This window comes from Neodiprion lecontei, chromosome 6 (assembly GCF_021901455.1).
Source record: "Neodiprion lecontei isolate iyNeoLeco1 chromosome 6, iyNeoLeco1.1, whole genome shotgun sequence".
NCBI lineage: Eukaryota > Metazoa > Arthropoda > Insecta > Hymenoptera > Diprionidae > Neodiprion > Neodiprion lecontei.
In genome coordinates, this window is record NC_060265.1 from 22,791,352 (window position 1) to 22,818,362 (window position 27,011).

General features: G+C 40.2%; 1 protein-coding gene across 8 annotated transcripts in view; it reads right to left on the minus strand.

Moving 5' to 3' along the window:
* Window positions 1–27,011, minus strand: part of LOC107217122 (sodium channel protein para) — a 66,477-nt gene that overhangs the window by 21,764 nt on the left and 17,702 nt on the right. For 6 of the 8 annotated variants that reach the window (XM_046744309.1, XM_046744308.1, XM_046744307.1 and 3 more), the window contains exons 2-15: window positions 19,447–19,522; window positions 15,436–15,776; window positions 14,862–15,039; window positions 9,970–10,125; window positions 9,587–9,792; window positions 7,621–7,749; window positions 5,732–5,823; window positions 5,215–5,427; window positions 5,085–5,145; window positions 4,700–5,009; window positions 4,336–4,617; window positions 504–935; window positions 260–353; window positions 45–113 (exon numbers count right to left, since the gene is read on the minus strand). In XM_046744309.1, the coding sequence (XP_046600265.1) occupies window positions 45–113; window positions 260–353; window positions 504–935; window positions 4,336–4,617; window positions 4,700–5,009; window positions 5,085–5,145; window positions 5,215–5,427; window positions 5,732–5,823; window positions 7,621–7,749; window positions 9,587–9,792; window positions 9,970–10,125; window positions 14,862–15,008 (2,191 nt within the window). In that variant the 5' untranslated portion in view covers window positions 15,009–15,039; window positions 15,436–15,776; window positions 19,447–19,522. Of the gene's footprint in view, window positions 1–44; window positions 114–259; window positions 354–503; window positions 936–4,335; window positions 4,618–4,699; window positions 5,010–5,084; window positions 5,146–5,214; window positions 5,428–5,731; window positions 5,824–7,620; window positions 7,750–9,586; window positions 9,793–9,969; window positions 10,126–12,075; window positions 12,109–14,861; window positions 15,040–15,435; window positions 15,777–19,446; window positions 19,523–27,011 lie in introns of all 8 variants that reach the window. The other 2 variants (XM_046744311.1, XM_015654497.2) reach the window with 1 other exon arrangement.

Sequence of the window (27,011 nt, forward strand, 5' to 3'; positions counted from 1 at the left end):
CGAACTAGGACGAATAACGTAAAATTGAAAAAGCAAAAGATTACCTCCATGATCCGAAGCTTTGCTCTGCCGTCCCGCAGCCTGTTCTATGATATCGCTCAGAACCATAACATCTGTAACAGGAACCCATAAACTCAAAAACCAAATTCCGCGAGTTGGTTTTACATTGAAAAATTCCAATAACCAGTCATTAATTAAAGTTTGACCAATGAGGAGAAAATAATCTCTACGGATTTGAAACGCAGTTGGAAAACATCACCTTTCATATCGACAACGGCGTGCTGTTGAGAAGGTTCGATAAACGGATTGTCCTGTTGCTTTACTTTTCCCATTGGATCTTCCATGTCTCCCTCCTGAAACAACATCAAGAAGAAACGGAAATTCCAAGCAAAAGATTCGCGGTAAGTCAGAATAAAAAAAAACACACAGACAATATGTGAGTGAAAAGTATCCTTACGCAGCCTACTTCGCCAACGTATCACCATTGCGACTGTAATACTTACGTAAAAGTGTTTATGGTTCTGGTCATTAACGTGACCGTTCCCCGAAGGAGGCCTGGCCGACCTACTCCTGAGACGGCTTTCCTTGGTCATCGGCTTCCCGGCCCCAGCGATACCCCCGAGGAGATCCCCGTGGGAGGTGTAGGATAACCTGGAGGCGTGCGACGTGTAGGACGAGTGTCGGGAGCCGAGGCTTGCGTAGTACACGGGAACAACGATGGTGCCATTTTCTTCGGACATCGGCGTTACGGCGTTCGAGTCATCGGCGTAGGGCAGATGTTCCTGGGCGTCGAGGTACGTCGACAGAACGAGGGGCTTCCGGTCCCCGCCTGGAGGGCCGACGAATCTTCCTCGGCCGTTTCGTATCGTGAACTGATGACTCCCTCGGCTTCCTCTTCTCAGATTGAAGGGAGACCCTGGTAGACTGAGGCTAGCCTGAAACCGAGAAAAGATCAAATTGTACGATAACGGATTGGGCTGAATTGCAAGCTCTTAAATTTCACTCGGCGAAAGAATTATCGTCCGTTTTCTAATCACTGGTGTATGAATTTCAGAGTCTGTTTCTGATATTTATCAAATTACTATACGTAACTCCCGGTGAATTATGTGAGCTACGACTTGATTATCTTCCGTCTCCCCGCGGAGGTTCAAAAGACTTTCTCACTTCTCCTTTCTACTTCGTTTTAATTGGACACTTGGTTACGTCTACCATACTTCTTTGTGGCAGTCTCGAAACCTTGGTGATGATTACTAATTAAGCGAACGCTACACATCGAGCGAAACTGAACTATTGTATATGTGACCTCGGGGACCGGGAACACTGCACTGTACCGTTTCTTTTACTTTGTTTCTATTTTTTTTTTCACTTTTTCGATGATGTGAGCCTGAAATGTGAGGAAACGAAATGCGCTATTTGCTATAAATTTCATTCAGTAATAATTCTTTCAACCGCAAAATGGTTTTCAAGCCAAGCAACTCGTCGCCTAAAACGATATGATCAATGTAGCATGTTATGAATTTTATAATTACGGATAAATTTTACCCCGTCATCTCGAAGGTCCATTGGGATATAAATTTATTAGTAACTGAATACCCCGTAATTGTCATCGATAACGTTATTTGAGAACGAAGTAATTACGATATAAAAATATGTTACACGTCCGCGAATAACGGATTACACGATTTTTCTTAGATATGCCTAAAACATATTTATTCACTCTACTTAATGAGTAGTTATAGTCCTATAATTAGGGGTACGTACAGTCGTTGGTGACAACACGAGACGTACCTTCCGCAGGTTATCCTGGTGGGTATAAGTAAACTGGCCATTAGCGGCGCGAGAGACCTTAAGAAAAAACAAGAAAAGATATCTCCTACCAAACAGTTGTAACGTGAAACGAATTTACACCAAGGAGAGGCACCATTTGCGGAAGCACACATATGTCGAATAATACTCTATACTTGAATAACGTCGTCAACTTGGTACACAAGGTGGTCCAGGTAGCAGAGGATCCGTTTTTCGTGAAACAAGCCAATCGTTTGGAAACGATGTTTTACTCACTCAATTTTCCTAGAGGTATCAAATCTGTTTTTATGTAACAATAATGAAATTTTTGGTTCATTTGGGGTGAGAGAATTTTAAATTGCTAAAAAGAACTGCGTTACATGCTGCTGGAGTTTCAAATTCTCAATCACATGATCATTGAAGGAGTACCGTATCGAGGTGTGAAAAGCTAAGATAAATCTGTTACTCCAGGAACCACTCTGTGTACTTTTTACTGCCATCCATTCATAGACCAAAGTTCGATAAGCTAGTAAACACACATTGCCTGAAGTATAGCGAGTGTTTTAAGGATTGGGGGAGACAGTCGTGTCAACTTTCTCGTATGAGGTAGGTATACGTGTTCCGTTCGCCAGCAGTATCACGTCACGATTGCATGCATTTGCGATGCAACATTCTCATTGCACGATACATCACGAATACCACATTGCTTCGCATTCACAGATCAATGCCAAACAGAGATGTACCGTCTAAACCGGGAATACCGTGTATATTAAACGTAATATCATTTTGATCCGTCGTCAGATTCATTTTTCAATTGTACACAGAAGTCTGCAATGTGACGCGAAAATGTCACTCCACTTATTCCACCGAATAAAAATCGACGTGCAAATGTGCGCGTGGATAATACCAAAATTCATAACTTGTTATTCTTCATTGAAAACGTTTTTCGCCAACGTCGTCTTATTAATATTAACAATTTTAATTTCATTCTATCGACATTCTCGAGATAAATAGGTATCTATGAAGTGCCCGATAACAATGCGTTCCGTTTTCATGGTTCGTAGAGCGTGCACGTTGCTTTAGGTCTTAACAATCTCTATCTTTGCGTGACAAAGTCCTTTGTCGTCTAAGAATAATCCTGGGTACTTCGGCAAGTATACGTATAAGTCTAACGTACTACGCTGTAAGAAATGAACGTGTAGAGATTCCATACAAGAAATACGTACAATGAATCAAATAACTATTATAATATCCTACCTTTTTCCGAAGTGACTAAACAAGTCCGAAAGAATAGAATACGAACCACAGAGAAACAAATTTTTTCAGGCTATACAGAATAAGCGTAGGCATTAGAGTAAATGATATTGACATGTAAATTGAGTATAAATATATACATACATGTAGAGATGTACGTATATGTATATAAGTACGCTGAATGAAAATGTGTTCGATCGATTGAGCGGCTGGAAAAATCTGGAAATTCAAAGTGTAGTTATAATCACGTATCACCAGATTCTAAGGTATCACTGTAAATAAGCATTTCACGATAAGCATTGTATATTGTTCAATTCTGAAACCAAGTAAACGCAGGTTTTTCAATCAACCGCTCGGCCGATTTACCAATCAAAACTAGCTAATCTGCAAGTATAAAATGTGAAACGTCATGCAAGCAAGTGATTGGTCGAATATTGTGATTCGTGTCAATGTATCATGGTGGTATGGGAAGGATTCGTGTGAAAATCAAGTTTGTCACAACTTGAGGATTAAAAAAAAAAATAATAAAAACGGAGAATGTAATCGAATTGATAATTGCTCTTTTAAAAGTGAAGAAAAATTTCGTGAAATTCCAATTGAAATTAAATCGATCCATGCTTCCTGCTTTTGACATTATATTACGTGGTCAAATGTTAAAAAAGTATAATTTACAATACCGAACAAAAAATGATACAAGTAATTTTATTCAAATAGTGACAGTGCAACGTCCAGTTGTGATATTACGGTGAGTGATCAGAATAATACACTTGAAACGCCCTTAGGCTTCAATTTACTCGGTGATTGTGATTTTGCGTGAATTGTCACGTATCCGTCAAGGAGATTGAGATTCCGAATTTTTTTCGTCTTTTTTCAATCATCTCGTCGTTGAATTTCACGAAGATTTACCCAAAATCGGTAAAAATCATTGCACGGTCGAAAAATTGTCGAAGGGAAAAACTATCGAATTGAAAATACTCGATAACGAATCAGAAACAAAGTTTGTCGCTTAAAGAAAAAAAATCACAAAACAATCCTTCGACTCACTGATAAACCGGTTGGTTTAGATCTGGGATACAACGCACGTGTTGCAAGGCAAAGAGACAATTATCGGTGCGACGCTGCAACACCGTACTTGAAACGCGCCTTATCGTTTGCCTTGCATGGCAATTAATCAATCGGTATGATTTTGATTCTTTGCCTCGTAACCAGCGAAGAATAAATTCCCAGAGTTTGTTTTTTTTTCGAGAGGACTGGATGGGTTTTGTCCTGTACAGTGATAAGCTGTGTACTACTTACGGCACTGACTTTTCGGACTTTGTTCGAGGCACTGCTGTGATTGTTGTTGGGTGGCTTCACTCTGTGTTCGCTCACCGACTCAACGGAACGTATGCTCATTCTCTCCTTGTTGTTGTCGTCGTTGCCTTTTTCTTGTCCAACAAACAGCTCGTAACTGTGGCAAGAGAAGTCGGATGGTGATTTGACTATCTGATCCGCAGCCGCAGCTGCCGCCGCTGCTTCTCTTGCTGCAGCATGAGCTGCAAGTTTGGATTCTTTCGCCAGTGCCGCCTCCTCAGCTTCCTGAAAAACCAGCGAGTCAATTGTAAGAATCGATCGCTCTCTTGGTTTACTTTTCACAACGACAGCAAAAATCAGTAATTACCCTGATCGCTTCCTCCTCGGCAGCCTCTTCCTCCTCGGCTTTCTTCTGTAACTCGTCGTACGACATAGCGACGATGGCGAGGATCAAGTTGACGAGATAAAACGAACCAAGGAAAATGATAACGATAAAGAAGAGCATGTGCCACGGTCCGGCTGACCTCAGAACGAGCTGGTAAAGGTTTTCCCAGTAGTCTTGCGTCATCAGACGAAAAGCGGAGAGTAACGCCCAGCCGAAGGTGTCGAAGCTGGTGTATCCGTAGTTGGGATTCGAGCCATACCCTTGCAAACAGGTGTAACCGGGATCGCACATCCTGCGAATACCCGTAAATGGCGCAAGTGAGATATTTAGAGAACCACTCGACGCAACAATATCGCGCACAACTTACCCAGCTCCAGATGAATTGCCACACAAGGGCATGTTCCCACCTTCGTCCACGTACCAATTTGCTACGAAACACAATCATGTGAAGGTGAATGTTTTCTGTACTGAATGGCATCGATAGGCGACCGACTTACTCTCGTTACTGACGAATCGTTCCCAATTCTCATCGGTAAGATTGCCCCACGAGCCATCCTCCGGGAAATTTTTTATACACTTTTGGGTAAGAACACCCATGTATATCTGTAGACCCATCAGCGCAAATACGGACAACGAGAACATGGTGAGGATTATTACGTCCCTCAGATTTTTAACGGATTCTATGACGGCACCGACGATCGTTTTCAGACCTGGACAATCGAAATTATGGTTAGTACGAAGACGGCTGTCGGTAACGGCGGTTCGAACACACTCCGTGGCACTTTAACAATTATTCGTTCAAGCAAAACATCAACTTTAACAACAAGTACAATGTGTATACATAAATATTATGTATTGTATATACACACACATACACGTATAATGTACATCTATACAGTTATGATAACGTTTCATGTACTTTAGCAACGCTATACGACGCGTGTATGCAATATTCATGTAACGTTAGATGGTATCTGTGTGCTATTTCGTCTATTCTAATCTCACTAAGCATACCTGGTACAATAGCGACAGTCTTCAAGGCTCGAAGGACTCGAAATGTCCTCAGAGCAGCAAGGTTTCCTAGATCTATGCCCATGGTCACATAACTGCAATACACCCGAACATCATACACGTTACAGTGATACCAAAAAACAAAACGAACACATTTCAAATAGCTTTAACGCTCTACATCTTCTATTGCCTACCGCATGTGTGTATTATATATGTTTCTTAAGTAATTTAGACATGATCTGTTATACCTAGTTAATTAGAACTTTTACGACATGCATGGAGCAGGTACGTATGGTGAATTACGATCGTGATACGTTTCGATGATGGGTTTTTTTTTTGTTTTGTTTTTTTTTCGTTCTCTTTCGTGAAAGGTGAATTGTTGTGACTCGGTGATGATATACGACGAGGAAAAATGTAGTGATGGCAGCTTTGGTACATGGATGAAGATGGGTTGTTTCGAATGGGTGAAATACTTCTGTTTTTTTTTTTTTTTTTTTCGTAGTAAGTTATCTATCAACAATTATATATAAGTATATATGTATAATAAATGTACTAGTCTACGAACAATATTAATCAATTAATTAATCAATTTGCTTAAAAAACTATTCTATAACAATGAAATTACAAATGGTAATACTTTATTTGTGGCAAAAACTAAAGGTATTTTATTTAACCAATATATGAGTATATGACTCTATCCCTAACTAGTTGTCTAACTTATATGTCCAACAAGATAATCGATACTACGTAATTATGATAGCGTACTTAACAAATCAATTGAAGGGGGTCTATGTTAACCTGGAATTCTAACTCGGTTACTAGTTAGCGTTTTCGGGCTTATATTGTGATCATGGCAATTGAAGGAAACATATTTTTTTTTCTCGTCGCGTGTATACGTCTTTGAATTTTAACGGATGATTAATTGAATCCCTTGTCAATTGTTCAACAGAGATGTTAAAGCTGCAGGTCAATTGCAGCTGTCGACTGCAGTCGAGATGTAATTAAATGCGAATGTAATCTCTCACGTCACACTCGAGGGGTTCGCTTGCTGTTCAAGGTAACTCCTCCCCGAGTAACTTTCGAACATTGAAGCGCAACTCTATTAGTCAATCGTCTCAAAGAGGAAACTTGTCACGACATCCGAAGAAACACATTGTTGCAAGCACGCTGGATAAATTGGCTCGAAAAATAACATTTAATTTTCCTCTGCTCCGGTTACCGTTCAGAGAGATGGTTTACCACTTGTAAAAATTTTATCCCAAGAGAACGGTCTCGACTCTATCGGAGGAAAATGAATTTCACGTAAATCAAATATTTTAGCGCGAAATTTAGTGATTCTTGTCCTCAGGACTGAATTTAGAAAAATAACAATCTTACTGTAAGTGCGTAATCGAAAGAGCAGAAAATCGGAAGATGTTTTTCCATTCTGATGATGCAAATGGTAGAGATAAATTTTCGTAATTTTCAACTTCTAAGAAAATCGTGTGATCATAAGGCGAGTGAAATTTATTCGCAACGCGGTATTTTAAGCGCAACAAAAAAGCTCATCATCAGTCTTCTTTCTTTTAATTTTCAAAGTACACCAAGTACCACCGGCGTGCAGAGTGGTAGCTACCGGAGAACGCGCGATGCGGATAATTCTTTCATTTTCTCATCGATTTCTACGGTTGTATACAATGTATGTACGTCTGCTAATTTTGTGCTCGCTGCTTGCTGGCGCTATTTCACGGTTTTGGAATTTATGTATAATATATATATATACATATATATATATATATATATATATATATATATATATATATATATATATATTATATGTATGATTTATCATAGTATATATACTGGGGTTCTTGGTTTTTGGTAGAAAAAAATGAATATGTTTAACTACTCACGCTAAAGCTATTACTACGAAGTCGAGCCAATTCCATGCATCTCTAAGATAGGTAAAAGGCTGCAGAATGAAACCCCTCGCCATCACCTTAACGGCGGACTCAAATGTGTAGATGCCCGTAAATATCACTCTGAAACCACAAATACACCGCTCAGCTTTAAAATATGAGTTTCTTCCGTGCGACGGTTCCCTAAAAAGTTTTTTTTATAATTAAATAAATAAAAATAAAAAATAAAAATGACTAAGCGTTCTTCCTATCATAACGGTACTTTGCTTTGCTTTATTATAGAACTTCTTTACTCCTTCAATTATTTATCTCGATCTCTATATTATATGATCTACACTATGTATTATGATGTCTAAATACTAAAGTATCATGTTTGTTTTAAGTGTGATTCAAACAGCATTTTCTAATAGTCAATTTCGGTACTACGAATCGAAATTTGGACTTGAGATGATACAGAAAAAAATCACATGTTTCTTGCTCTAAAGGATAAAGGGTAGAGTTGAAGAATCGATTCTTTTGAGATTAAATTAGTTATGTGGACAAACAACATTTTTCTTTGCTTTGTTTTTATCTATATATGTATAATAATACATAATTCGACCGACTATTCCTCTAATCTAGTTATTTTCTAACAACGATAATGCCAACTTACCAACGTAATAAATTACGGTATCGGGGTCTAAATAGAAATCTATAAACTAAGAGACGTCAAATTACTGATCAACATCTATTTATGATTATCGTTATTCGTTGTTCATCACGCACATTTACTGCCCGTAACGAGTAAATAAACTTGTATTATTTCACCTATGGGAATTCAACGTTACACGTGGATATAAATGGGGCTTTCTAGGCGAACCAGGCCACCTCCAAACTTCGACAACTTCGATTTTGTTTCCCTTCTATACACCACATGAAAGAACCTTCCTTGTCTTTTTCCAAAATTTTCGAAGCCTCTGTTCCAGAGTTCTCAAGAGTAAAAATTTGATGGCTTAATTCACGGGCAACCTAATTATTTACGGTAGTACAACATTTCAATTCGGAGATAACATCGATCCAAAATTCTCGAATTTCGCGTACGGCCAAATTTCGACTATTAAGAAATGGAACGCCGATTGAAAATATTTTCAACAAAATCAAGAAAAGCACTCTCAGGTAGTGTAATAAATCCCTTAGAGAGAAAGATAATCGAAGGTACGATGAAGGTCTGGAGGTGGTCTAGCTCACGCGGAAAGCCCCGATTATATCTTAGATATGGAACTATATTCATGGAATATTCGTAATCGCAAAGCTCGTCTATGGAGTTGCTTACGCTGCGAACGGTCATCGAGTTTGCTACGTAATCCTCTCTGACAAAACTTAAGTGCATTGTATCTGCTGCAATATTATTCATATAAAATTTTTACAAACGAGGAATTTGTAGGCCCGTTATCGACACACTACCAAAGCTATCACGCAGCTCTGACTGCAATAAAAGAAACCTATATACCAAATTATTAACCACCCTTTTTGCCTTTGAAATGAGTTTCGGTGATATTATCAGACTATTGATAGTGTGTGGTAACAATTTCGGAAATACTGTGCGAGGTAGACTCTATCCTAGCTGCTGTAATTGGCGAAGAAAATGAAAGGTAAAAGAGAAAGACAAATGCGGAAACAAAAAAAAAAAAAATACGTCTCCGGCTACTGGGATACTAGATGTATAAAAATATGTTCTATTCGTTCTGTAAATTTCGGCAAAATAATTGACGGTTACTAATTACAATATATGCAACTAGTTAATTCATCATCGCTGTAGCGTTGTAAATTTATACAATATATGTATTATACGTATAATAATACCGTCGTCGTAAATCCCGATAATGATAGACGTAGATACTTGTTAAAATTAACGAACGATATGCATATCGTTAGAAAAAAAAAGAGAGGTAAATTAATAAAACTGCTGTACAAAACTTACTCGGTTGACTCGATGGTGGGCGTTGTGGGCATGATCATGAGTATGCAGTTAACCAGAATTGTGGTGATGATGAAAAGGGAGAACAACGGGTGGACCAAAATGTAGATGGCCACCCGTCTGATTGGATTGAAGGGATCCAAGATCCACAGCGCATCCGTCGCCGAAAACCTGAATATGTCCTTGCCTTTGCTGACGACCACGAACGTCTGTCGAACAGGGTTGAAATCCGATATTAAATATATATATATATATATATATATATACGTACTAGATACGAAGAAACTCGGTTTCAGCCGAACTGCGTGTTAACTATTTTATTATACACGCGTACGTTCCTACGTGAATTTCATACTCCCACTTCTGCAATGGTTGCGGTACATTACCCTCTGATTATGGTAGAAGCTGTCAATATCCTCAAGAGGAGTGGAAGCAAGTTCCGGAGGGAATTCGCTGTGTAGTCGCACCGGGATGGGCGCACCTTGCTCCAACATCGGGTCCGGCTGAGGTCCCTCATCTTCGTCTTCGTCGTCGTATCGTACCTACAAGTTTAGAAATGTTACAGAAATATTCCGACCGATCAAAGCTGGGGGTCTTTTTTCTTTTATTTTATTTTTTTTCTTCCACTCTTTCGTTAGTAATTATCGTTTCCTTTAATATTCTTTTTCGTTAGTAATTCACTTGCGCAAGACATGTGCAGGGGTGACGCTATATTTATTTACATTTGTTATCATCTTTTTGCCTCGACTTTTTCGGGCCGATTTTCTCACTGTATAGCGTTAGCCATTCACGCATAGAATCGCGTCAAATAAGATCGATGCTAGCTTATTTTTTCTTCACAATAAGATCAGGAGACATGTTAGTGCTGGTTGGTTGAATGACGCGTTTTGTTCCGCGTAAACCGTAAAGCTACTCTATAAATTTGAAAGTATTTTTTTTTTTCTAATTGAGGATCTCAAATAATTTGCATATATATGCATCCGTATTAAATTAGACGAAGAATTAAAAGACAGTCAGTTGTTTCATTGAAATATATGTTTACCGGAGCTTTAAAGTTTTCGAACAAAGTTTTAGAACTGGATACTTTTATTTTTTACACCAGAATAATACGAATACCTATATGAATAAAAATTTATCGAGAAAATATTGTAAATTTGAATTTTTGGTGAATAAATGTATTAATATCGTAACAATAAACGTATTATATGCAATTCGGTAGCTCGTAAAACTTCATTTTACTTCCTGACGAATATTGTCTTCACATTTATCGAAGTAATTAGTACGATACAGTACATTTCCGTAAGGTATAATTTATAAGGTTAGCCTCACGAACTACCGAAAATTTGATTTGTGTAAGCCGAAATGAAAAGTTATCAGTATAATATTAGCTTTAGTAATATATTGCGGCTAGAGCTAATTGGCGTGCAGTTTAAAGCTCTAACTGCTACTGATCCACGCTGGCACCTATTACGAAAAAAATTAATTACACAGTTATTATATACATATACATATATAGATATAAATATATTTATATGTATATATGCAAACATTGAACATTAAATAATGTAGGTATTTTACGCATTGTAAGATACCTCGCAAGCTTTGCAGATGTATAATATGATATAAGCAGACAGGTTCTACAAGCGTTGCCAAGCGATCTCTGTTTGTAAACCCACACCTTGCAATATTTATCCGCGTATCAGTTACAGTTTGAATCAGAAAATAAATGAAGAAGCTGTCCTGTAATCATATCGCATAATATACAACTTTCTTCTTTAAGAATTGAGTTGAAGAACTTGGCACAGCGAACGAGGGATAAATATTTTCAGGAGTGGCGTAAATATTATATAATATCGAAGCACAGGCAGGTGTCATTTAAGCTAAAGGAACATAATTTATTGTTGAAGAGTGTAGCAGGCTATAGTAGAAATGTAGAGGCTATATATAGGTATATATGTATGTATGTATATACACATAGGTATACATGTCATATATAGACATGATTTGTTGGTTACTTTGTGAGGGACAAGGGGCTAAAATGCTGAGGATGATCGCAGATTTCGTTTCTTCTTTTTCTAATCCGTCATCGACTAACAGTTGCCTTTACCAATGAGTTTAATTTTTCAAGGAACTAGCGGAATAAGAAAAAAATAAAATAAATAAAAATTTTCAAACCTAATACGGAAGAAAAAAAATTCTTTTATCGATCTGTCAAAGCTTCTAGACTTTTTTCTAAGTTATTGAATAAATTTGTTCGTGGAAGTTATGTAAATTCATCGAAAGGGTCGTGTGAGTAGTGATACGAATCTATACGAATATATTGCAGCCGTGATGGGGAAAATTGTGTATTATCTTCTGATGTACAAGTCGATGATGATGTTGTCCAGTGATTGAGTGATTGAGTGATTGAGTGATTGAACGAATGAGCGAATGGGTGGGTGACCGAGTGATTAGAGTAGTAGTGTATTACTTAGCATGATACAACATCTTACTTCTTTTTTCTTTTTCTTCCGGCCAAAACCTCCCTGCAATTGGAGAATGGAGAAAAGTAGTTACACAAATACGAACACATAAATCAGCATGAAATTTCTGGACGAGTGAGTATACAGATATAAACGATCGTATAATTGTTTCTATATGACCGTATATATCTTTCTCTTGTTGCGTTTTGTTTTTTTTTCACATTTTTTTTCTCTTTCACTGTGATAGGAAAAAATGAAACGATCAGAGAGACGCATGTACATAAAAAAAATACAAGATAGTAGAGATATAAATATATGCATATATAATGTATGTGATGCATATAACATACGTATAATATATACATATATCACAATATACATAATAGTAATAGTATATGGTAGTTATAGTTTCTTTAAGCGGAGGTTTCGTATATATAGTAGTATATGTTTCATATCGGCATATATAATATATAAGTATATAAAGTGGGTAATATATATGAGGTGACAACGATATAATAAATGTGCGCTAATCAGAGGACACGCTATTAACGAGTGCCACGAATTTTTTCAACCGAATCATATAATATTGTATAATATAAATTCGGAAGTAACGTGGGATGACGTATTTCCGTTACACTGATATCATCATTCCCGAAAGCAGGGGGAACGATTTATTTATATTTATTTTTTTATTTATTTTTTTTTTTTGCAAGTACTTTGCCGAACTGTTTATATGTCAGAGAAAAAGAAAAAAACAACTTTGACAAACTCTAGCGCGGTAGAATGTTGATATTACATACACAAGTTTCAAGAAAAAATACACATTTATTAACGTACGGCATATGAATAACTTTGTCTGTATTTATTATGAATAAATATCAGTGCTGCACGGTATAAGCCCCGAGGTTCAGTTCTGGAGGCTATTTTTAACGGCCTACGTCATCCCTACACTCGCGGCAACCATCGATACAGTTTCCTCCACTACGGGAGAATATTACAAAGGGTTGAAAATGGAGCTTGAAGTATCGGGACGGAGTGGGGGAAAGATTATAGACACAGGCAGAGCACGAATGACATATCACAAAACATCGAGCCCACACGCATGGATATAATAAATGTGTGTGTATATATATATATATAAATATACATATATATGTATAATGATAACAATATAATATGTAGTGTAAAATATATGAACGCAAAAGTATAAAAAAAAATTTCGCATTGAAAAACTTTTACATGTAAACATATAACAATAACATATGATAACTTTCTTGTATGTACACAAGCTAATTTTTAGTAATCGTATCTATTGCTGTAGTATACATATGTATAACATATTGACGAGTATGGAGTATATATATATATATATATATACACATATTAGGGTGGTTCAAAAAACAAAAAATTCCGTTCTAATCCCCTCAAATGTTACTATTTAATAGAAAAATTAGACCCTCCCAAAAGATGAGCTCTCTAGTTCAAGTCTAACAAATCGCTTTTTTAATTTTTGTTTCCTACTCATTTACCATGTGAAAATTTCACTTTTCGTTAGAAGTTAAAGTATACGTGAACAATATACGTTTTCAGGTGACTGTAATGTGTTCCAATAACGATAATTATGCTTCGTTATAGAGGTTTGAAACGCTTGAAGAATAAGCTTCAAGGATCTATGCATAAATTTAGAAAATATTGAGTAGATACGAGTATCTTAACTTTTAACAAAACGTGAAATGTTCTGATGTCAAATGATCGCGAAATAAAAATTAAAAGATGTATCTGTTAGACCTGAATTAGAGAGCTCGTCTTTTGAAAGTATCTTTTGTCCATCAATCACCAACATTTTAGGGGGTAAAACCGAAGAAGAAAACTTTTTTTTTTGAACCACTCTGATATATACCGTATATATTATACGAAAAGTATGTAAGTTCTGACAAGTTTTGCGAATAAATTATTATGTATTTCTCTTTTCGTTTTTTCATTCAAAGTTTGCTGTTTCCTCAAAGCATTTTCTTTATAAACGGATCATACGCTCAAACGACTCAAGCTAACACCGATACTGCACATCGATATCAAATTTAGACAATATCTCTAAAGCACTTTGTCCTCTCGTAAATTTCCGATGATGTACAATATAGCATAATGTTTACACAAAAACGATAAAATTTTTTATGGGAAAATGGAAGTAGGACGCACACGTTAATAGCACGCATTATCTTATTTCCTAACTTCGTTAAGACACTTGAACAAACAAGTTCATCGCGATACGTGTTCAGTGTAGCAATTTCGCATACGCGGTACGGAAAGATGGGTGGGTCAATTATACATATTAATAAATAAACATATGCTGTGTGTTTACTTTCTCATTTCGACGGTGCGTTGAAATCATATTGCAACGTTAGAACCAGAAAGAAAAACACGAACGATTGGTAAATTGAAGTTTTAATAATACGTCAAGTGAAACGCAAATCGCGCGATCATTTGATCATAAAATTAACCACGTGAAACAAATTTGCATTTTATAATTGACGAATCAACGAAAAACTGATTATAGCAAAAATTATCATATATACACGGCAAAAATGAATTGTGCAAATATTAATTGAAACACTGAGGGGGAAAAAAAAATTGTCAATGACTGTGATATTCGTATACGAGCTTCAAGTACCTTCTCAAGTTCGTATAATTGTATCAACTGGATAGAAATTTTAGGCGGTTTGACACTGCGGGTGGATGAGGAAATGTGGTCACGGTGATGGGTGAAAATGAAAGGAAAATCAAACGCGGAGTTGATCGAAACAGACTGACGTTCTTACCTCGCCCTCGGCACGCTTCTTTTCGAGCTCTTTCTGCTTGGCATATTCTTCGGCGATACGAGCCTCGATTGCTGCCAGAGATTCCCGTGTAAACGGACGGAACAAGCTGCGTTCTTCCTCTGATATGGAGTCAGAGTCTTCGGACATTGTCTAAGCTGCACCCGACTGAGCCACCGTTCTGTGAAATTTCCACGGATCATGAACGACGTATTTAGACCAAGGATTTATCTCGAAGAATCGGGTTCCCATTTGGAATGAAAATACGAGTCGTCAAACGCAGGTTTTGTAAAATTGAGAAGCAAGCCGAAGGTCTCCCGCGTCATATCGTACCGATCCCATTCTGAAAACTTTCGGTTCAAATAATTTAAATTCATGAAAAAGTGTCTCACGGATGCGCCTCGACCATCTTTGACGCACTCGGCACCCTGCAACAGGTGCAAGACATGCACCATAACCGACGATTACGGCCGTAAATTGAAATATGACGAATGAAATCTGAGATGAAAAAGTTACGCAAAATAAGTAAGTTCTAATTCGGGTCCGACGTGGTTATTGTTGAAAATTGATCGGTTACCTGACGATTGGTGCTAACAATTTTCGAGGCTGACGCGACGTTTGCTGGAGACTAGTGAACTGCGACGCAGTAGTCGAGGATGAGGTCGGGGGTAGCCGATACTCAGCTGCCTCCTGGGGATGGAGCTTCTTCTAGACGCGAAGGCAAACGGGCTGCTTTCGTGGGAACGGACGGATGGGGGAGGCGGTTGCAACGCTACCGGACTCCTCGGACTCCGGCTTTTGGTCACGAAGATGCAACTGCACCCGAGGTTCTCCTTTGCTGATGCAGCGGCGGTCAGGGCGGCAGTGCGAAGTGTGTAGGGGCCCGTCCAACGCGTAGCAAGATTTTTCATGTCCGACCTGTCGTCGTATGAAAACAATTAGCAAAATGAGAAACGCAATTTGGAGGGTCAATATTTATTTAATTGTTTCTCATGTCCCGAAAAGGATTTGCATCGTTAAATATTCGTCATCTCTGACAGCTCTGACATTGTTGAAAATGTTTTTCCAAATTAATATTTCAACAAAAGCTCAAACGGTAAGCTCAAGGAGTCCTTTTTCTTCTGCGTTGACGTTGAGGCGATCAGAACTCAGCTGCCTTTTGATTGTTTTTATATTACAATATATCATGGTGTAAAATTGTACTTGTCGTTGTCGTTGGAGCGCCGGTTATTTCCTTTTATCAAGAGAAAAAATTACCATGAATATAAACGAGTCGATAGCGAGTATAACTATACGTTTTTACAGAAGATTCTACTCCGGTGATAAACGTGTATTATAGAGCTATATACGGTGACCATTAACTGACCGAAATTTTCAATGCCTCTATCCTGATAGACCGAGGAACACCAATAACGATCATCAAAATCGTCAACTCCACAAGCCTCTCCATTCCCCGTGATTAGCTCGAGCCTCTGAGAGGGATATTTCCCTTTGATCGATGGGGTCCGGATAATTACGCAGGCAAAGTCAAGCGGCGGTAAATTAACGCAGTCAAATTCGCGGCGTGTCGCCGAAGATACTTCAGGGGCTTTTGCAGGAATCAAGTGCCACTGATCAGACCACCTACATACACGGCGAACATTTATTTAGCTCCGAAATTAGAAATTACAACCAAATAAAAATGTGTTTTAAAAATAAAAAAAAGAAATAAATAAATATATCAAATACAACCAGTGGTTATAATGTATCTATCGAGACAAAATCCGTGAGTCTCACGGACAATGGCCATAAGATTAATTGGATTTGTCATCCGGAACCGTGCGAAAGTCAGAAGTTTGTTACGGGAATCCCCGGCGGTTGAAGATAGGAAAATGGGACGCGGGCACCGGAGGAATTCCGGGGATATCGATTACTAGTCCAACCCCTGCAGCCTTCTTCCGGTTGGGGAAGGGATGGCAAAGAAGGTGGAGAGAGACAGAGAGAGAGAGAGAGAGAGAGAGAGAGAGAAGGAGAGAGAGGGAGAGGGAGAGAGAGAGAGAGAGAGATTCGGGGGTAAACCGAAACGTAACAGACCACGCCCTTTTCCGCCTGAGCGTGACGTCACTACGTCGAATGAATGACCGAGGCCTTGAATGGCATTGGCCATGAGTCGAGGAAGGGCCAACAACTGTGCGACAAAACTCTGCCACTACGCCCATATGGGGGTGGAAAATTGTGCCAAATAAATCTATTTGCTCTAACGAAGGGTTGCGACGTGGTGAAAAAAATTTTGGAAATCGAATTTAGCGCGCGAGGTGAACTTGAGAGATGCATAATTGCAGGGATAAGTATCGGTCTCGAGGATTCCGCACTTGTGGAATAGTGAAACCGGGGATGACTGAAGGTCCCGGTTAATGAGAGGAGAGCGAGCAATTGAAAGAATATCGGCTGACGTCTCGCGCGGCAACGATTACGCAGGATCAAAACGTTCCACAGTCGGAGCTTTCGACTAATTGAGTAGCGTAGTGAAACACTGGAGGCTTTAGACATTGGCGAAGTAAAAGTTTCAAAGGATCAAAGAATATAAAAGAGGGCCTTTCAGCCAGTCTTCCATCTAGCCTTCCCGCTAAAGTTATGAAAGCTAACTGACACTGCCTCTTGACGTTTCAATGGCTTGAAATAAGAAGACCGAGATGTAGAGAATAAGAATACGGAGAGAGAAAGAGAATACACGAAGGTTGAAACAACGCCCACGCGCTTTATCCTGTTTCAAGTACTCCTACGCACATGTACGACGCCACTGCAAGGAAATCCAATCGCGACTGTTTTTCCTGGAATAAAGTGTGAGAAGAGGATTTGCTGGTTAGCAGTTTCTTTTACGATAAATATTGAACAAAGTCGATGAAACTGAATTCTACACGTTGCAGTCAAAAGGCAAAGAAAGAAGAAGTCAAGTTCCACAATGATTATTTCTTCAAACTCTTTAAAAATGACGACTCGCTTAACAGCTTCCGTGAGTGGATTAAGCAATTTACCGGTAAAATTCTCATTTTTAACTGTCAATGAGTACCAGGACTTGGTCATTCGCGAATCGAGTTCGTCTCGGAACTCGTTACGCGGTGTCCGTAGTCGTTGATGTGTGAGCGATTTGGTTTGACGCGGTGCACCTTGATTGAAAAATTGGCACCAATTCGTACACGTGACTCTGTCTGGGACAATTTTCGCTGCGAGAAAACGAGTTCTATGGTAACCCCAGACAGAAGGTATTTCTGCAAGGCGAGTGGCGGGTGTTTGAAAGCGGAAGTCTTGAGTCGCTTCCACGTTTTAAAGGAATTTCGAGAGGTTCAAAGCCAGGCGTTCCGGCACGTAGGATAATTTTCATCGCCGTGACGCAATCTGGCAAATTACAGAGAAAATTCTTGGTTGGTACATCGAGCAGCGACACCGTCTTCCGCAAAACTCATTCAGACGCCGTTACATATGTATACACATCCTAACCCAACGGCGTTCTAGGTAGGCCAATTTTTCGAAATCTTTGTCTCTCGAGGATCTTTCGTGAAGGCAAAAGTGGCTCGAGTGGCGAATGCCGGATCACGTCGCGAGGCTTGACACACACGAGATGCAAATACGTGGCGAACATGACTCGAGTTAGCTTTTCTATTTCCCTTCGGGTTTTTCCACGCCCCTGTTTCATCGGAAAAAATGACATCCGAACGAACCTTTCGAGAGAGCAGACCGGCGGTGTCTTACGGCCAATAATGCACTCCTACGCGAGTCTCTTAACATGTTTACATCAAGGCAGTCTGGAAGTCGAGTGAAACGTAAATTCACGACGTACACTGTGTCACGTGTATGCGGAGCTTTGTCAGTCCCGTAATTGCGAGTACTTGGTGTATTTTAATGGAAACGGATGCAAGATATTAACTCACTACGACTGGACGAAGGACTACTCGCGATCTCAAGTCCGTGAGGCTTCAAGTGCATAGCTCAATTTCGGTATCAACAATAATCACTGACCTTGGTCCAGACTCTGCGCTGCTGTTCGTTATTTCGCCGTAGCTTATACCTGTACACCGGTACATGCATCCACATGCCACGATGTCTAGCGATGACAAATCGACGCTGATCTGCGGGTGATACGGCTTCGCATATGGACTAAATGTCGAACATTACTTTTGTGTAAAATACACGATACGTAGGAGTGATTCGGAGTGTATTCAAATTTCTTGCACAGTTTGTAAACCCCGATGTTTGGATGGTGAACGACGGTAGCAGGGCGCAGTAACTAACGCCAATTTATACGCGAGAACGCTTATTACGCCTGTACGTGGCTGCGGCTATGGGAAATTAATATTACGCCGACGATAATGCAGCCTTGTAATTTAATGCTATTATAACACCGATAGTTTGATAAATTATAATGGGGCTGCTCGAACTGTAATTGCGACGCTGTTGTCATGTGCACCATGCATCCAGACTTTCCGGTGTTTTCTTTGGAAGGAGCTCGGAAGTTAACACTGACCGTAATGAAAAAGTTCTCTCATTCGTTATTTATGAAGTTTCTCCACAATAATAAAGATGTAAGCTTAGTCGACGTATTGTTACTTACGTATACATGAAGCGGCGAGTGGAATCAATCTATTGTCCGAATTATCATAGTCCGGACTCCAAGTACAGTTATTTACCTGCAACATAACGATACAATTTTTATGTAACATTAATAGACACAAGTGCAACGTTTTTCTTTGAGAAAACAAAATTTTACATTGTTAGCACCGCTTGATAATTACTCATAGTTCATTTCTTAATCGTTTCAATTGTGGCATTAATTGAGTAAAAAGAAAAATACACAAAATCCAAACCATGTATACCATTTTGCGAAGTTGGATGAAAATCGAAGAAGTTTTCAACGGTCGATACACACGTAATTCCCAGAGGAAAAGCTTATTAATACATATAAGTATATTATTTCACGGCATGCGAATAAGGAGAACTTAAATTACAACAAAAGAATTAATTCTCATATTTATTATCTCACGCACAGACACCTAAGGCTCTCTATATAGACTCCGACTCGACACGACACGACTCACAAGAGTGACGACCACACAGGTATAGGCTTGCGCAGAACGTATAAGACGATTTTGTTCGCTCTCTAACTGATTCGCTTAGTCGTCTGCCCACGAGTCGTTCCCAGTTCGCGTGCGCCACTCTTTATAAGCTCCGAAAATTACCCTCGTAATAAACGCGGAGTTAATGCATGTATTGTCAAATTAAGACCGTCGTCGTCTCGCTCCGTTGAAAGCTATTCCAAACATATGACGGTGGCCGTTTTACGTCTTACTGCAAAAAAACAGAATTTTCGCTGGTGTAGGAACCGGAAATGAGTAAATCATTTCCGATCGAAGCACTGCGTTTGTCCATTCTCTCGCAATATTAACCAGCAATATCGCCGTTGCAACGATTCTACAAATACGCTGCACTTATACCCACGCAACAAGTCCCGCAAAGTCTTGCAGGGTAGTTTTAATGAAAATAGCCTCTCAGTTGATTGAAAACGAGAACCAGCCCTCACGCTGGACAAAGAGGAGAGTCGATTAGCTAATGCCCAATTATGCTGTGAATATAGGTGTGTCGCGTATCTACCCGAGTATTCACACACGCCGAGCTTTATACCTTCTCTCTGGAATTCCCGGTAGAATTTCAATCGCCCTATACGCACGAGGCTGCTGTAGCTTTCGGCCTCGCATCCCCCGATCCGAACCGTCACATCCTTGAAGCGTCAATCTCGTTACCGTAACTCCTCCGAGGGATCCTCTCGTAACGTGAACCCCTACCGAGTTTTATGGCATACATATTTTGACTACGCGACCTTCGTTTCTCGACACACGGAGAAAGCTTCGGATCGCGGTTGTTGGCGGGTCTTTTCGCGTAATCTTAAAGTGTTTTGTATAAGATGTCATTAATCGAGCGTGCTGTAGGACGGCTTTACGACCAACCGGAAACGCTGTCAGCTACCTCAACATCGGGCACAACACGTGACGATTGTCACGAAGCGTAATTGGGGTGGTAAAGGGTGTGGAATACGACTCAAATTCTACAATGATTGCGGGATAGTATTTGGAGAGTAGAAATTCACGAGATAGAAAGGAAAGAAGTGATCGCGTTTCCAAGAGATCAAATACATCGGATCTCAAGGCGATTCGCTGCGTAAGCGAAGAATCGAAATGCTAAATTATAGTTGTTGTTTTCTTTTCTTTCTTTTTTTTTTTTACTTTTAACGAAGCCGGATTGGAGACATCCACATCCGTCCTCACGAATATGACCTTAATAAATCAGGATAACGCATGACGTGACTTATCGCAAAGTAACTCGTACGCTCCGTATAAGGATCGGTTAATTAATGAGCTTATTAGTACGATTATAAACCACCGTATAAACTTTGACACCTGCACCGAGTAGTGCTTAAGCGGATTCTATCCCTGTCTCAAGGACAGCAACTTTGACTTCACGGCAAATCGAAAAGGGCTAATTCTCATTATACCAAAATCTGGGCCAAGGTTATATCTCCTAGATGGCACTCCCCGGCAAACCCCGGCGTTTTCCTCGACGCAATTGCGTAGGGAATTACTTTTATACGACGCGAGAAGGTTTTACGCGTTTTTTCACGAGTGTTTTCCATACTCCAAGTACCCGTTTCTATGACGGTGGTTTTCAGCAGATATTTAATAAACCGTCCCATTTACAGTGCGTTTTTTTTTAATTTCAAACATTTCTTTAATACTGCAAAGACTAGAGTATTACAGTTTTAGGGACTGCGATGCAGAACTAATAATTTTTTTTTTTTTTTCAATTGTTAGAAAATTTGGCTTCAACTTTCCTTTGAGTAATCTACGTTATTCCACGAACGGCATACGCGATACCTCGCGGTCTTTTAATATCTAACAACCTGTAATTGGGCTAGTATTTTAGGAACGCTACATTGTTTCACGTAAATGACGATAAATAAGACGGATTACAATTCAGTCATTGTCATTCGGTATAACAAATAAACCACAATTTTTTCATAATCAATTGCACGCACATCCACGTAAGAATTGAACTACTATTTCAAATAAATAGGTATTCGTTTGTCTTTGCAGATCGTGGTCAGTAGCGTTGCTGTAATCATTTCATCGTCGAGAAAACCGCTCTTATGGTCTTACCAAACATTGTTTATTATTTCTGCAATCATTTGCATAAAAACAAAAAAAATACCGACGAACAAACAATTTTTTACGTGACAATAAATTATCACTTTAACCCGTGAATATATGTGTAGAAACCCGTTTACCAGTGTAAAATATGGATAACGACGCGATATCATCCTCGAGGGATAATGATCAGAAAACAGGGGAATGAAATTTTCTCTCAATTATGGAAGCGAACAAGCGTTAACAAGGCGAGTGACAGTAAATTGCAGAATCTGAGGCACGGGCCAATAGACGAGAATACTCTGATTAAAATTACGCGGTGATACCCTGACGTAACATACTCGTACAAGAAATTCGCTTATCCACAGAGCCGAAACGCGTCGACTGCATGGAAAATTATCGACGAATAGCGAGAATAGTTTGGACACGGCGTATTTGCGTGTAACCCGAGGCATGGCAAATTTTTGTGGTAAATAACTGAACAGTCCACTTGGAGGTAAAATGCCAGGTTGGTGCCACGGGTAGGTGTACGCTCGAGTATTGTGTGTGCTATTGATTTTTCTAGCCAGCCAACATTATGCAGTGTTACACGAAAGGCTATACGGGAAATTATTTCTCCACCAGGTACCGCGGCACGTCTACTACCTTCGAAGCAGAAACCGGTGTCGCGAACCGATGCGCAAGCCGGCTGCATGGTTCGTACCCTCAACGATACTTCCGACGTTAAGTTTTCCCAAAAATTTTACCCACCGAAACTCTTTCGAATCGAGGTCCAGGGCTCGCTCTGCACGCTTCGGAGGCTCCCGTCACGGCTTGGTATACCTACCGAAGCGGTGCCGCATTGCGGGTTCCTCCTGTATGTGTGTTCGTGCCTTGGCCAGCAGGCAGGCAGGCAGGCAGGCAGGCAAGATAGGTGGAGAACCTCGCCGTTTCCTCCGTCGTTCAGCTTCGTTTTCCTTCGGTATTCATGCCCCGAGGTTGTATCTCGAAATTTCGTCGTTACCTTGACGACGGCCGAGGACCCTTAACCGTGGTCCAAGGTTTGTTGTTGCGGCATGATTTTATTCCGTAGGATTTATTTATTCGGAAAATTTATACCCTTGTTTTCAAGCGCGGGTGAACGATTTGCCGCAAGTTTGACACACGCGTAAAACATCGATTTTCAATTTTTCTTCCGTGTAATTAAACAGACCTGTACAGTTATTGGTTAAACAAAAATTACTGGAATTTTATATCAACTTTACAGACGTTCCTTTATTGAACACGCGACATGCTGAGAATTTGATTATACCGGGGTTAAATATATCTGTCTTTCATATAGTATTGCTATAGGAAATTTGTCGGATAATCGCATATACGCAAACAAATTTTTGTCCCCCCGATAAAAGAGCAATTTCAACCGAATCTGTGAGGTGGAATTGGTATTACCATAAACTTTTAATCAATGAAAGTTCCCCGCAAGTAGCTCACCTTTGCAGCAATCTCCGTGAGTCAAATGCTGAGCCACGTAGGTATAATATCCAGAGGATTTCGATCGCGAAACTCTCGGTAAGAAGGGCTTGTAATACATTTTTTCCGAATCCTAGTTTCAGTCTTGGGAATTTTAAAGCCGTGTGGGAATCGTCGGTGTTTTGCAGAGGACCAAAGTCGCGGAATGTTTTCGGACGTATCAGATTGCCGAGCGATTCACCGAGGTGGCCATTAGAAAGAATGAAAACAGTGATCAGATCGCTTCCTCTTCCTTTCCGGATAAACGTGGAATAGGATACGTGCACACCTACCAACAAACTCGGCACAAAGAGCGATGTACCTGAATAGAAAAGTGTCAGGCTTACCCGCGGCGCTGTATCTACGTCATTGTGCATCGGGCACGGACAATAAGATGAAAAGAAAACTTCACAGGCCGATATGAATGGCGAAGGAGTAGAAAGAATTCGTTCAACGAAACAAACTGTTTTCCCCTGCATTGTTGCAAGAACGACTCGCTTCTACTCCTCCGATCGACTTTCTTTCTTTCAAAGTCGTCAAACGCAGGAAGGTTGAAACCGAAGCTAATTAGTACCTACTTTCCGCAATCATCGATTCGACTGTATTCGTTCACCCTTTCGCCTTTCACCTGTTCGAGAATTGTAGGTACAGCTAGAGACGCGTCCACGAGATCGTCGGTAAAATCGATAATCGTATAATTAACCAAGGCTTTCAAGCTCCTCTGTTCCCTGCACGACGCTTGCCTGCAGCAGTAGGTTAAAGCTCAATTTATGTAATCTCATTGGACGCAACATCGATAGGCAAATAAACGCCCCCGTGCGTATCCGGCGAGCAAAGTTGCTCGGAGTCCTCAACTAAATAGCCCTTTGTCTTGGCGTTACGTCCGTTGTCGAAAACGGGGGTGAAATTATTAGATTAACACAAGCTGCATTATTACGCCCTTTCCATTTTTCTTTTGTCTGTGAAAATGTCGCGCAGGACAGCGAAAAGTAGAGAAGAAAGTGTCGCGAGGAAGGCGAAAAGCGGAAATACACTTGGTTCCAGATGCTGGTCTCATTCAGTAACTGTCAAAACCATTCTCGACGAAAGATTCACGCCGAATCGCCGTTGAACCGCGAGCAGTGAGGAAACAGTCGTCGTTTCTCTATTCTCTTTTGTTCCTAAGACGTTGGCCGTTTTAAAAAAGCTTTTCACCTCGCTTTGATAATGAAAAAATCCGGACAGAGACCCGCTATAGAAGCATGTCTCACTTGACAAGCGCCTGATGAGTTTGGGAGCACCCTGGACTTCCCCATTCAGCCGAAAAAATAAAGAACTTTGTTGACTTTAAAGAGATTTACTACTTCTAGCCTTTCCGCCCGGTATTCTGCCAAACGCAATAACGGCTCAAGCGCAGATCATAAAGTCAGACCAACGATATATGACTCGTCTAGTTAATAAAAAATCGTAGTATACGAAACACACTGACCGAACGTCGAATTTTAGTTCGCAGAGAAAAGCTGTCCGATTCTGGATTACTTTTCAAGTACGTGTATAATACCTACCAAAAACCACGATGAATCGATTCCTGCAAATTTCGATCAAAATTATGGTAATTGGTGCTTAAATATTCTAAGATACGTCAAAATGGTACACGTCTTGTGCAGTTTGACGGTAATTAAGAGGCGTTGTCGATCATACCGAATGATTCGTGCCAAAACTTGACATCCTTCGGAATACATCATCGTCCCCACTTGACCTGCGGGGTTTCTTGACCTTTCGGCGGGTGAGAATGAATTCTTTGCAACGTATTTGCGACACAAGCCTGGGCCACGCGGAATGAGGACAAGCCGTATAATCAGCGGAGTGACGGCGACTGGCTCCAAGGGCGAAAAGGGAAGACAAGGGGCTGCGAGAGGCGTTTGAACGAAGCTGCAGCGAGAATAACGGATAAAAATCAGCTTAGTTTCGACCTTTGCCTGCACGTCCGACCCACTTGACCCAACCCTACAGCCGACCCAACTTGGGGTGAACGTATGGTATTGATTGGGGTTACAGGATCGTCCGCCGCGGTGACCTACATTAATTCCCACTTTTCCACTATCCGACACAACGCCTGTACAACGCTGACTGACGCGGCGATGCATCGGACGTTTGAAACTTGGCCGAAGTATCGGGAAACAAGACGCCTCTCCAATCGCGACAATTCATATCGCAAATACTCAAAGTGCCCGTAAATACAATCGTCGATCGTCGACATGACGCCTTCTAGTATCGGACACGATTCAGAACCGTTAGCCTTAGCAGATTTATCGATTCGGGATAAAAGTTGAGAAAAGGAAAGTCGACCATTTTAACCAAGCAGGTACGTAACGCGATTCCATGTTTCTGCGCGGCTCATTGGGCATTGTTGTTTTACAGCCTAGTGCCCGGTAAAAGCGTCAAGGGAATCGGATTTGATTTGTTATTTGTCACCCGCCTGGTCAGCTGACCTTTCTAGTGTTGCAGGAATTTAATTTATCCTCCTGTAACCAGTCGGCAATAAATTCGAGGTGAGTTTATTTTTTTAAACTATTATTATTGTTGTTGTTGTTGTTGTTGTTATAGAGGATTGCACTCTACTTCGGAACAGTTGTTGCGGAAACAGGAAGTACGCGAAAACACATCTCGAAAATATGAACAACATACATTCGTAGAGGAAAACTTGTTTTCAACTGACTATAAGAATATCAACCACGATTACGTAAGAAAGTTGAATATTTCACAAAGAGTACCGCGGAGTAAGAAATATGTTGGAAAAAGCAGGCAGTTAACAGCGAGGTCAAAGATTCTTCTCCGTTGTTATCCATCTTTCTACCTCACTTTGAATCCATCGACTTTCAACTTGTTCCGTCGCTCCGACGTTACGCAAAAGTTTTCACTGTCGCAGCGCGCTTTACAGAGGTGCTGTACTTCTTTAGGGTGATGATACGGCTATTCCTTACTTTGTTCAGTAAATCATGTTAAAACTGTCGAGGTACGCTGCAGCGCAATGGCTGCGCGAACAACTCCGGATTAAATGATCGTCCGAAGCCCGGGAAATCAATAGAAACGTACGAATTACAATTTATTTTTCCAGCCACGCAAGTTACTTTAACGCATGATTCAAACGCTCTTCCGATAAGTATCAAAGCGCCACTGCCACAGGTGGGCAAGACTCGAGCAATCTGTTGACTGACAATGAGCACTTCAAAATCGTGGCATATAGGTGGGTATAATCAGTTTGCAGCTTTCATCCCTGCTCCGAAGGAGCAGAAATTCACGATTGCCGAGCATGAGCTTAACGAGGCCCCGTTCGCTAATGGAAGTTGAATAGACTCTGAGCCTGTTTTATTGATTGCGTTGCACTTATACACAACGCGCAAGTATAAATATACGTGTATACATGTAACGTGTAACTATCGTGCAAGAGACGAAATACACCGACCATGCGGTCGATATACAGAAGCTGCAGAGTGGGTGCAAAATAATTCCA